The following is a 13,385-nucleotide window of genomic DNA, read 5'->3' on the forward strand; positions in this document are numbered from 1 at the left end:
CGCTAATCTCCGGAGTTACGTCCGATTTGAAAAACTCACGGAGTTAGATAGCCCATTTATCGAGGATATAGGCTATTATAATCTATATACGCTAAGACTAACGAGTGGAGCACTGCGAGTAATATTATAACAATTAGGTAAAAGTCATGAGGATAAAAAAGTTGCATGTGAACCATATTAGGCCTACATAGTTTTTTAGAAGCAAAACATTAATAGTTTTATATTCAAGTTGGTATCACTTTTTTCCTTTCACCCAGTTCCTTTCGCCCACCATAAAAGTGTTAGTTCTTTATTTTTCAGGAATTTGCTAATGTAGGTAATCCGTGAAAGAGCAACATGCAATATACAATATCTACAACATTTCATTTTATATTGGTTCTTTCTTTTTTTCTAAATATTATTATGTTCTTGTAGTTACCTAGGCATGCTTATGTAGATAATAATATGTTTATTCCATAATAATTACCTTGTTTTAGTAAAAAAAAAAAACATAAGCGATAGATACTAAAAAAAATAATAACAAAATATCTTCAGATATATTCACTTACCATTATCTCGTATACAATATTTCAGTGGAGTTCAAAGATTAAATTTGCTGAAAGCGGCTTCGTTCACGCCTGGCGTACAACCCACCACACAAGTAGTGTTTTTAATACTAATTATATGAATTAAAATAATATTTCTAAACCAAATAAAAATATTTTAAGTAAGTAAGTAAGTAAATAAAAATATGGCTAAAGAAAATTAATTTTTTACGATTAAATTACTTAAGTATTTTTTAAGAAGTTTAATTTTAATTTGTTGTAGGTACCTACAGATTTTTATAGGTGCAAAATAAAGTATATATAACCTTATTATTATAATAATTATGATGATAACAAATATAATATAATACCTATCATATAATACTGTGGATGTTTAAATGTGTCCATGAATTATAATAAATAATAATAATAAATATTTCAGGACAATTTTCACACACGGCACGATCTGATCCCATAGGTAGTTAAGCTTTTGCTTGTGTTATGGAAACAAGATGACTGATAAACGTAGATACATAATATAATTTTAAATAAATACTTATATAGATAATTAACACCCAGACACAGAGCAAACATCTATGTTCATCACACAAATATTTGCCCCGGGTGGGAATCGAACCCACGACCTCTGACTTTGAAGGCAGGGCCACTACCAACCAAGCAAACCGGTCAGTCATAAATAAAATAATATAAAACAGCATATAAAAGAACAAACGTGTTTAATGAATTTGAATGTTGAATGATCTTTTTTGAGATAAACAAGTTCAAATACCTACCTAAATAATTTGGCGTCATAATATAAAAATAATACTTTGAATACGTCACATATTTAAAAGAGCTGGAATTCAGTTATACTTAAACGTTTTGATAAATTATTTTATGAAAATAATAAAATCATAACTTTCAAAATTGTATATTTGCTAACTGTGGCGGCTCGAGCTCTAATCCTATACCTTCAAAACCTCTTTTATACTTTAATTTCTATACATACTAGCTTTTAAATTGAGGAAAACTTTTTAATTATATAAAATCAGTACCTTTAAAGCCCACCGTACACTAACCATAGTATAATACTCAATTATTAAAGCAATAATCCGCTTTACTCGCCCCGCGGGATCAGCGCCATCTAGTGATGAGAGTAACCAGCTATTTTGCGAAATTATCGCGTTGTAATTTTGTTGTTTACTATGTTTTGCTTTATTTATAGTTAAATGTAGTTTTTGTTTATAATTGTAGCACCTTGTTACTTGTATCTAAGTAGTTAGGGATGATTTAAAGTAAAATGAGTAAAAATAATATGATAATTCGAAGGTTATTTTTTACTTAGGTAGGTAGTAAATAATTCTATTATGTTCATGTAGGTATGATTTACCTACCTTTGTGCAAGTATACAAGAAGTTAATAAGGTAAATACAAAATCCATGTATGTAGTTATGGTAAAATTTGCGTGCCTTTTCATTTTGCATCTAAGATCATCAAAACGGCGGGGAAAATTCTATCAAGACCCGGCTTACAGTTTACTTGGCAACTTTTGCTACTGTTATTTCTGAATTAAATTGCTTAATGATCTTTTATTATTATTGTTCTTATTTAATTACTGCTTTACGATTTCAGCCGTGAAGTTATTAGGATTTAGGAGCTGATGTTTGAAGAACAAAATAGCCTTAACTAGGTATATAAGTCATAAACTAAAATACTTCATAAAAAAATGTGTGCGTGTACTAGAGTAGGTACACACGTAAGAAGTGAAAATTATTTTTCAAAAAATAATTTATTATATGTAACTTTACAGAAATACGTTGAATCACGCATGGTAGGGATAAGAAAAAGATGGCGCGTAACGGAAAATGTCACGCGTAACGAAAAAATGTTACGTAAAAAACAGGCAGGGAAATATACTTTTGTTATCATGGACGTATAAAAAAAGACGGACGCTGTATTACGAACAAACAACGTGAAGCCACCATAGTAAGCTAGCGATCGTGTAAAGACAATAAACACGCACACACTCTCACCATAGTAAGCTAGTCGGCCGCCATTACGTCGTGAACTACCGACTGATTAACTGCGTCACTATTTCACAAAAAATATTTAAAATGCCGTCTCGCGTGGTTAAATGGTGTCGCAACAGTACAATTTTAAATAACAAAACACGAGGGATTATATTCCACAGGGAAGCAAGTTATTTCTTTTATGTTTTAATGACAAAATTATTACGGCAAAATTTATAGAAAAAAATATAGCCGCCATTGTCAACAGGACAGCTGTTGCCATGGCAACATGGCACACACACATGGATGTTTCGCCGCCATTACTAGGCTTCACTCAATGTTTAGGCGATATACCGTCCGTCTTTTTTTATACGTCCATGTTTGTTATAATAAAATTAAGTATTTACGTGTAGGTACCTACTCTGTTGACTGCATAAAAATTATTAGGATATGATAATATTATTTTATGGTCAAATTTGTTTCAATTAGATAAACATTTTCGCTTCTAGCACGTATTTAGATTGTCCTAACCCAGAATTTTTTAATGAACTTCATAGTCTACCACTAAATATCACTATCATATTCAAATTCACCGCCTACTGTATGCCATCTTTATAACTACTACTTGTATAATATTTTTTTTTTTTTTTTTTTTTTTTTTTTTTTATTATTATTGACATCTGCGATCAGTCAACAGACTATGAGCAGATATTTTGACAGAATGATTTGGCGATTTGAGAACCAGAACCAGTGCCCTAATTCCCCTTTCTAACGTAGCTCAACATCAACATTAGCTCTTTTCAGACGTTTCCTGGGCTTTAGTTTCAGCAGTTGCTGGGAGAGCGGATTAGGATGCATAACAAGTCTTTGCTTATGCTTCTTGAGGTATTTTGTAGCTTCCTCCTTAATTGTAGGCATTTCTAAGTACTCATGAATTTCAGAGTTGCGAGTGAACCATGGAGCTGCTGTGAGCACTCTTAGGATTTTGTTTTGCACCCTTTGCATGCACATTAGGTTGGATTCGCTAGCGGAGGCCCAGAGTTGAATACCATATGTCCAAATAGGTTTTATTACTGCGCAGTACACTCTAAGTTTATTGCTTAGAGAAAGTGTGGATTGTCTACCCAAGAGCCAAAGTAAGTTTTTGAAGCGGAAGTTAACTTCTGTCTTCTTCTTCTTTATATGATCTTTCCAGGTGAGCCTACGATCCAAGTAGAAGCCGAGGTACTTCACGCAATTAGACTGAGGTAGAGTTTCTTGGCCCAAATGGACAGGCGGGCAGAGACCATGTCTAAGTGCAAATGTGATGTGATGTGATTTAGGCGCACTTGCTCTTATGCGCCACTTATCTAGCCAATCTTGGGTTTTATTTAGCTGATTTTGAAGAATATAGCTAGCTTTCTCTCGATCTGGATTGCATACTAGAAATGCGGCGTCATCGGCAAATGTTGCTATAGATACCCCTGGGTGTTGGGGAAGGTCGCTAGTGAAAATATTATATAAGACCGGGCCTAGTACAGATCCTTGAGGGACACCAGCTAAGCAAGCGAAGAGAGATGATCTGGCATCATGAACCTTTACCTGGAACATCCTTTCGCTGAGGTAAGATTCAATAAGTAAGTAATAGGAGTGAGGTAAAAACAGTTTGATCTTGCAAAGTAGACCCCTGTGCCACACTCGATCAAAAGCTTGCTGGACATCGAGGAAGGCGGCCGAGCAGTATTCCTTATTTTCAAGACATTCCCTAATAATTTGGTAAACGCGATGAACCTGTTCTACCGTGGAGTGCTGGTCTCGGAATCCATATTGATGATCTGGAATCAACTGAACTTGCTGTAGTTCTGTTTTCAATCTATGCAGGACTACTCTTTCCCATAGCTTGGATAAGATCGGAGTAAGGCTGATAGGACGATAAGATTGTGTTTCATTAGCTGGTTTACCAGGTTTGGGAACCATTACAATTTGCGATATTTTCCAAAGAGCAGGAACGTACGATATTTTAAGAGAGCTATTTATGAGAATAGTGAGGAAGACGATAGCTTTTCGTGGGAGTTCTTTTAGGATCTTAGCGTTAATCAAATCGAAGCCTGGAGCTTTTTTGGAGTCCATTGTAGAGATAAGTCTGGATAGCTCACGTGGCGTTGTTAGGCGCAGGGGTGGACAAAGTTGAACATCTTGCTTAAGGATGGTGTCTATTTCGGAATCCTCGGGTGTATTAGGTTCATTTGGTTTAAAGATGTTAGCTAGGTGGCTTGCGAAGACATCAGCTTTCTCTTGATCAGTGCGCGCCCATGAGTCGTTTGATCTAATGGGTGGAGAACAATTCTGTGGTTGTGGAATATTTTTAGTTGCTTTCCAGAGCGAGTGGACTCCATAAGCTTCAGGAGACATCCTTTCGAGATTGCTTTTTAGTGAATTATCTCTGGCTTCTTTTAGGAGATTTTTAAGGTCCTTAATAGCACGATTTAAGCGACTTTTATCTGTTCTATTTCTGGATGTCTGCCAGACTCTCCGAAGTCGTCTCTTCTCAGCAATTTTTTCACGAATTACAATAGGAGTAGGAGTATTATATGCTTTGTGTTTTAGTTCAGGAGTACTTATCCATGCAGCCACTTGAATGAGGTTTGTAATATAAAGACAAGCATTATCTACTTCATCTGCCGACTTCATTTGAAGTTTTAGTGTGATATTTTCTTCAAGGTATTGTCTGAAGTTCAACCAATTTGTTTTATGATTGAAAAGCGTGTCGTTATTTGGAATGCGATTTATAATACCTATACTAAGCCTTAATATAATTGGAGTGTGGTCTGAAGATCCGTCAAGACTGGATTCGATTTGAGTGTATTTTGGACAGATATTTTTTATGATGAAGAAGTCAAGAAGATCCGGAATTTTGTTATTGTCCGTGGGCCAGTACGTGGGTTCTCCTGTTGACAATGTTGTTAGATGATTAATGTCCACAGATTTTTTAAGTTCGCGTCCCCTGGTTAACGTAAGCCGAGAGCCCCAATGTGTGTGTTTCGCGTTCCAGTCTCCTCCTGATATAAACCTTTTACCAAGAGTGCGAAAATACGAGGTGAACATATCATCACTAATCCTATGTTTAGGCGGACAGTAGACAGCAGAGATATTAATAGCACCGAGACGGTCTTCTACTCTTACAGTTGTAGCCTGCAGGTGTTTTGCAGGAAAAGGTTCCAATAGACAATGTTTTACACTATTTTTTACGACAACTGCAGAACCACCATGTGCAACGCCATCGGGGTGAGAAGTAAAATAAACACAAAAACCAGGTATGCATATTTGACTTCTTTCTGTTGTATGTGACTCAGAGATAAGACAGACGTCAATCCTGTTTTCTTTAAGAAATATTTCTAGTTCATTTGTGTTGGGAGTAATGCCGTTGATGTTCCAGGCAGCTATAGTAAGAGAAGTCATTTTTTTTGTATAATATTTAGTATGTATATTATTATTAGTGCTACTACCAAGGATTTCGATGCGGTCTTTTTAATAGATAGTGATTCTCGATGAAGGTATAATTAATTAGGTTTGTCCTAACAAAGCATAATTAATTATTATAAAAAAGATACGGACATTAATAGCTCTTCATTCTAATTGGTCAAAAATAAAAAATACATTTGAAGATTTGTGATTGTACTTCTAGTGCCATCTAGTGTTGAATAGTTACCGAAACACGAAATAATCACAAGTTCACCTACTTGATAATAGATGGCGTCTTATTAAGGAAACATACAATTTTGAATTAAATTCGCTTGTAAATATAATTAAATATTTCCGCGCAATATTTATTAATTTCTTAAAATTTTTTACAAGAGTGTAATTTATTCATAATATCTCATAATATTTATACCTTAGATGCGTAAAATGACAACCGTAAAATCTGACAGATGACAGTTTAATTAAAAAAACGAACCTTTGTTTTGGTTTCACTTTCCGGAATTTGAAAGCAGGAAAATCGCAATTTTTGCGATTTCCAAAATTAATAACGCTCTAAATTATTGTGCAATGTTGTGACACAAACAACAACAATGAGGGAACATCTCTACGCGCTCGGGGTGTCTTGTATAGAACTAATTCAGTATTGGTAATATTATTGATCATTGTTATTTGTATTGTTTTTAAAATGACTCAAACATGAGCGTTTTTAACTGTTACATGTATTAGAAACCCATTTATTAACTTTCAAGGTTGTTTTATCATAGTTTAAAATTATTTTATCTATTGGGTTATCATCCTGGTTACAAGAAGTTATTTTAGATGTTTAAAGTTACATAATAGGAAGGAATCGTTAATTTATAACGCATAATAATACTATAAATCTTCACTACATAGTATAAAACAAAGTCGCTTTCTCTGAACCTATGTCCCTATGTATGCATAAATCTTTTAAACTACGCAACGGATTTTGATGCGGTTTTTTTTAATAGAACGAGTGATTCAAGAGGAAGGTTTTAGTATATAATTTATTAGGTTTTAGACAAAGCGGGCGAAGCCGCGGGCGGTAAGCTAGTATATATTAATTTATACTTTGTATTGTTACCGTTGATGGAACTGCATTTTATAATAAATTTTTTTAAAGAAACACACACACACTAGTTTCACATTTATTTAGATTTTTATTACAAAAATCTTTACTATTATAAATCTTTTTGGGAAAAATAGTAGTTTTAAAGCTTTAAGCATACATAGGACATAGGGACAGAGAAAGCAACTTTGTTTTATACTATGTAGTGATAATATTTCTATTATTTAAATGTCCAAGATTATATTGTTATTAGCTGTGCTTTGCAGTTTCACCCGCGTGGCTCCGCTCCTGTTGGTCTTAGTGTGATAATATATAGCCTATAGCCTTCCTCGATGAAAGGGCTATCTAACACTAAATGAATTTTTCAAATCGGACCAGTACTTCCCGAGATTAGCGCGTTCAAACAAAAAAACTCTTCAGCTTTATAATATTAAGTATATAGTAACTTACCAATTGGACTGGCCGGTTGGCTGGGTGGGTAGTGGCCCTGCCTTCCAAGCCAGAGGTTGTGGGTTCGATCCCCACCCGGGGCAAATATTTGTGTGATGAACATAGATGTTTGCTCTGTGTCTGTGTGTTAATTATCTATATAAGTATTTATTTAAAATTATATATGTATGTTCATCAGCCATCTGGTTTCCATAACACAAGCGAAAGCTTAGTATGGGATCAGATCGTGCCATGTGTGAAAATTGTCCTGAAATATTTATTTTATTTTATTTATATTTTAATTAACACATCTTTCCTAAATATTCCAGGTGCACAGACTGGGCTCCGTTCTTTGAACAAGTGAACAACTTTTACAATCCCAATAATGTATTGGACATACTGTTTCCTGTTGTATCATTTATTGACTCTGTGTTCGCTTCTCAACTGCTATTGGTGACGAGTTTTGGTGGCTGGTTGAACTGTGTTATGAAATGGTGAGTTAAATTTGTTTTATGTAAATAAAATTAGTTCAAATTTAAATAACATTTATTTTCAAGAATTAATTACAAAAATAGGTGTTATTATTACAATGTTAAAGTACTATTACATTATATATACCATTGAGATAATATTACCACAGACTAATAATAATATACTACGTATACAAATATTACTATACGTATGGAGGAGACACCACGAACAAAATCTGTGCGCCATTTTTTTGCTCTAACTAAGTTTTAAAAATTATTATCTAGTTAGGTACTTACCGATGAAAGTTATTCCTTTGCACTTTTCCGTATTATTTGTGCAATATCGTAACACACACGAAGGCATATTTGATGCATTTCACTTTAAAACAAATAAAAAATGAGCGTGCAGTTACGCCATATGGCGTATGTTGAGCGGAACATAAGTGATGTAGGCGGTGTCGTCTCCATATGTATATCTCAATGCATTCTACCCACTATTTAGGTGTGCAAAGAACATATTAACTGTTATAGTAGCACTTTGTTTGGTAGTATACTGTAAAATGTATAAAATGGATGATAAATAATGTAAAGTCTAAAAGATGAAATTCGTATTTGAAATATTCTAAACAAATATTTATCATTATAAATACCTATATATTTCTACAAAATAAATTACCACGTAAGGGTTTAAAAAAAAATTGGTAGGTGTGAAAATAAATTCCATTGTATTTTAAATCTGTTAAAATTCTAATTGCATGTGTTTTGACTGTTTAAAAAAAGTAGTGTTATTTTCTGGTAAGGAATTAATTATTGTCTTATAAGAATTGCCCCAATTATGAAAACGTTTTTGGATATTAGTTATGTATAAAAAAAAAGTATGTATTTTTTTATATCAAATTTCAATATTTTATGTTATTTTTGAAATATTGCTGTTTCTTCATATAAATGTTCTTATTAGTACTTTTTACTCTCATACTCGTAATACATTCATTTATGCGATTTTCCTGTGAGTACTCAGGAGCAGATTATTGATGAGAAACTTCTTTAGTCGCGTTGAGGGTAAAATTTCAAGTTGTCGTCATAGCAATACCGCCTTTTCATGGAGTAAGGCGATTTTGGTATCTTTCGTAAACTTGCTAAATAAGTTTCACTTCCGACAGATGTATACATACTCCCTTTTTTTAAATTTTAACATAACTGTTATAAATTTTCAGGTGGCTCCTCGAAGACCGTCCCTACTGGTGGGTTAGAGAAACGGACTATTACAATGGAACAATCCGACCAAAATTGACACAAACAATACAAACGTGTGAGACAGGACCGGGGAGTCCATCGGGGCATACGTCTATGGCGGCTTCTGTACTTGTGTTGGGTGTTATGTGGATGTCGCATGTGTTTAACGATAGGTGTGTAATTTTTAATTATTGAAGTGATAATTATAAAGTAACTTATTTAAGCGGATTGAGAGTAAAGTTTTAAGAATAGATTTAATTAAAGTGAAACTTTTATTACATCGTCTCAAACTTTTTGGTCTGTGTAGCGCATGTCGCGTGTATCGCGGCTGCCGAGTAGGTATACCTACTCGGCAGCCGACCGTCACGCGACATGCGCTACACAAAGCAGTGTTCGGAACCGTTCGAACAGTTTCACTTTTACCGTGGTTTCATAAAACCACACAACATTTTTTCTTTTTCTTTCATTTTTCACTTTACAAACACCACTTAAATACCGTATTTAAAATACTTAATACTGTATTTAAAATACTTTTTGAAGAAACTGTAAATTATTATTTTTCTGTTTTTATATTATTAAAAAGCGCTTCTAAACGAAGTCTATTTGAATAAATAAATGTTTCTGTTTGAGTTTGATTTTAAACACGATTTATTTATTTAAATTTTATTCCGCCAGAAAGTGGAACACGTCCCTCTGGAAATGGACAATATACCCAGTGTTTGCGAGTCAATTGTTCAGTGTGATGTTATCCCGTATGTACATAGCGACGCATTTCCCGCACCAGTGTCTGCTCGGCGCGGCGGTCGGTGAGTGAATGAGCATTTTTGCTAAGTTTTAAGTAATAAATAAATAAAATAAATATTTCAGGACAATTTTAACACACGGCACGATTTGATCCCATACTAAGCTTTCGCTTGTGTTATGGAAACCAGATGGCTGATAAACATACATATATAATTTTAAATAAATACTTAAATATAGATAATAAATAATAATAATAAATTAAGGGAATGCGGGTAGTTTTTAATTTGATTTTAGTTTGAATTTTTAGTGTGTTGATGTATGGTTTTGTTATTAATTATATTGGAAAAGCTTTAAGAGTAAAAAAAAAATTAATTGGTATTGGGCGGCAAATTTTTTCATGTCCTTACCTACCATAGTTGTTGAGAAAATATTAATGTTGAAGCCCTTTTTCGTTGAAATAAACGTTTTAAATCGTTGCATTGAAATTCGTTGTTGTGTTTTACTTGATAATGATAAAAAAATGATGTACTGAATTTGGTCAATTACATTTTAAACGCTATTTATTAAGTTTTCGAAGACAATCCATAAATAATACAATATTAATGTTATATTTTTCTCCCATCCAGGTGCGTTCATAGCGCCAGCACTATGTATATACGTGTCAGACCCTTACATCTGGCAGTACGGCCCGTACGTGAATTACACGACGGAACGTGCCATAAAGTGGCACGTTTTTGGATCGCTGGTTGCCATAGCGATTAGTGTCGTCACGTATTATAGCCTCGTGCTGTGTAACGTCGATCCACATTTTACTGTTAAATTGGTGAGTTGATAAAAAGCAATATAATTATTATGTATATGTATGTGTCAGATCCGTACAAATAAGACGGGACGTGCCATAAAATAGCACGCGTATGGCACGTTAGTGTAATGTCGATTCACACTTTACTGTTAAAATTGTTGAGTTTTGAGATTGTCAGTGAGAAAAACAGTTTTTCAAGATATCTGTTAATTGATACGTTTGCTATGAGACATCTCAATGTAATAGATTTTTAATGATTAATTAGCACTCAGGTGCAAATGTTAAATTGTGAGTTAGTAAGAAATGCAATATGAATGTACGTGTCAAATCGATACATACAAGACGGGACGTGCCATAAATGGCCGTTCCCAATATCGTATCTATCTTCAGTTTGACCCCACTAAAGATAGAAAATGCTATCTATCTTTTGTTTTGGCGTCCCAATATGCTTACTAGCGATAAGCTAACCTATCTCTGATCCCTATCTATCGTCTGGAAGACTAACTGCTTACTAGAGGTATATTTTTCTCTTTGAATTTGTCTATTTGAGCGTCCCAATAACGTTTTGACAGCTGTCAGCCAGTAATGGCCGTTCCCAATATCGTATCTATCTTACGATAGATAGAACCTCACTAGCTATCGGAGATAGTCTATCTATAACCATAGTTTGAATATTGGGAACGGCCAAAAGTGGCACGCGTTACGTACAGATGCATTGGCACAATACAATTCTTTATAAATTATGCTGTGTATTTTATTATAATCGATGAATTAACACTGAATTCAATTTTACTTATATCCATGGACAGCAACAAGCCATATAAATAATTAAATATATTTCCAGGCATTCAAATGGTGTGAAAACCCAGATTACATTCATGTATCGACGACACCAATGTTTGCGTTAGTGCAATGTACGGGGACATTGCTCGGCTGGGCCTTATTTGTTACGCCTGGTGTTGCCAGGTGATTATAAAATAATTATTTATTTATGTTTTTCCAAAATACAACATTACATTTAAGTTATGCTTATGTCAATTTGCTAAAAAATAATATGTAATTTTAAACAAAATTTTTATATAATAATATTTTGAATGTCAAAGTACGGTACTTAAATATTTTTCCAATTAAATTAAATTAAAAACATCATTGTAATAAAATAAACTTATATTTAAATAATATAATTAGATAAACTTACTAATTATTGTATTTCATATAAAACTTCTACTCAATTTAAAAAGTCACTATTTTTTTATATATAACCGATTTTTAATTTTCTTTCATCAGTAGAAACTTACATTATTATCTTATAATCTATACTAATATTATAAAGCTGAAGAGTTTGTCGGTTGTCGTTTGTTTGACCGCGCTAATCTCAGGAACTACTGGTCCGACTTGAAAAATTCTTTCAGTGTTAGATAGCCGATATAATATCTAGGCTAGGCTATAGGCTATATATAAGGGACACAAGATTTTGTATATTTTTATATATTACAGAATATCGTATCTTACTAATATTATAAATGCGAAAGTTTTTTGCATGGATGTATGTATGTGTATGTATGTATGTTTGTTACTCTTTCACGCAAATACTACTGAACCGATTACAATGAAATTTAGCACTCATACAGAGGGTAACTTGGATTAACACATAGGATAGGTTTAATCCCGGAAATCCCACGGGAACAGGAACTATGCGGGTTTTTCTTTGAAACGCGAGCGAAGCCGATAAGTAGCAGTAGATAATTATTTTAAATATACATAGTTTTATTAAATATTGTTCTTTATATTTTACAGATTCCGCCATGACACCTACAAGAGATCTTTTATAATAGCCGCATTTACAACAATAGTTATAACGTATTCACTACATTATTTAGAAGGAGAAATACCAAGAGATTCCGTGTTTAAGTTCTACGCACTAAACTTCGTTTTAAACGCAGTTAAACCGCTGTTTTACCTCCGTTTAGTACCGGAATTGTCCTTGTGGCCGTTTATAGATAATAAAGTTTAAAATTCGCTTCGCCACGCCTTCGCTTCGCGTTTTAATATTTTGTATGAGAGTTATATATTATGTAACTCACAAAAAAAAACAATTTTAAAAACTCCATAGATAAATTTAGCTAGACAATAAATAATTATGAGGTGAAACTTGTCTAGGCGCGTTGAGAGTAAAATTTCAAGGTCGCGTCATGGCAATACCGTCACGTCATGGAGGAAGGCGATGATTGATATCTTTGAATGTTGCCAAAGAAGTTTCACTTCTGACACGTGTGCTCGTGTACGAAAAAAATCGTAGTAGGGTAGTAATTTAGCTAGATAATCAAGGTTTTTTGTGGTTTTGGTTTGAATTCGTTATTTTTTTTTAATTAGGATTATTTGGAACATGACAAAAAGATTTTTTTTTCAAAGCAAAATCTATAAAGGCGTGGCACATTTTAAATGTGGTAACTATCTAGAAAATAATAAAAATAGAAAAAAATGTGTGCGTGTACTATTTATTGTACACACATAAGAAGTGAAACTTCTTTATGACCTTTTTTTTTTCAAAAAATAATTTACTATATGCAACTTTACAGAAATTCGTCGAATCACGCGTGTTAGGGATAAGAAAAAGATGGCGCGTAA

General features: G+C 33.5%; 1 protein-coding gene across 1 annotated transcript; it reads left to right on the forward strand.

The window, feature by feature from the left end:
* Positions 1-6,453: 6,453 nt before the first annotated feature.
* Positions 6,454-12,818, forward strand: G6P (Glucose-6-Phosphatase). Its single transcript, XM_089712300.1, has 7 exons — positions 6,454-6,638; positions 7,838-8,002; positions 9,193-9,384; positions 9,887-10,017; positions 10,582-10,778; positions 11,602-11,723; positions 12,555-12,818. Exons 1-7 carry the CDS (start codon positions 6,583-6,585, stop codon positions 12,769-12,771), a joined length of 1,080 nt encoding a protein of 359 aa, XP_089568426.1. The 5' UTR covers positions 6,454-6,582; the 3' UTR covers positions 12,772-12,818.
* Positions 12,819-13,385: the final 567 nt, after the last annotated feature.

The sequence above is a fragment of the Colias philodice genome, chromosome 28, assembly GCF_061535455.1.
Source record: "Colias philodice isolate Cphi_HAF_F1 chromosome 28, ilColPhil1 Martin Lab GWU primary, whole genome shotgun sequence".
Classification (NCBI taxonomy): domain Eukaryota; kingdom Metazoa; phylum Arthropoda; class Insecta; order Lepidoptera; family Pieridae; genus Colias; species Colias philodice.

Coding starts and splice junctions, on each gene's coding strand:
- G6P (XM_089712300.1), top strand. CDS start 6,583: ATGAGGGAACATCTCTACGCGCTCGGGGTGTCTTGTATAGAACTAATT. Junction 6,639..7,837: donor ATAGAACTAATTCAGTATTG/GTAATATTATTG, acceptor TAAATATTCCAG/GTGCACAGACTGGGCTCCGT. Junction 10,018..10,581: donor TCTGCTCGGCGCGGCGGTCG/GTGAGTGAATGA, acceptor TCTCCCATCCAG/GTGCGTTCATAGCGCCAGCA.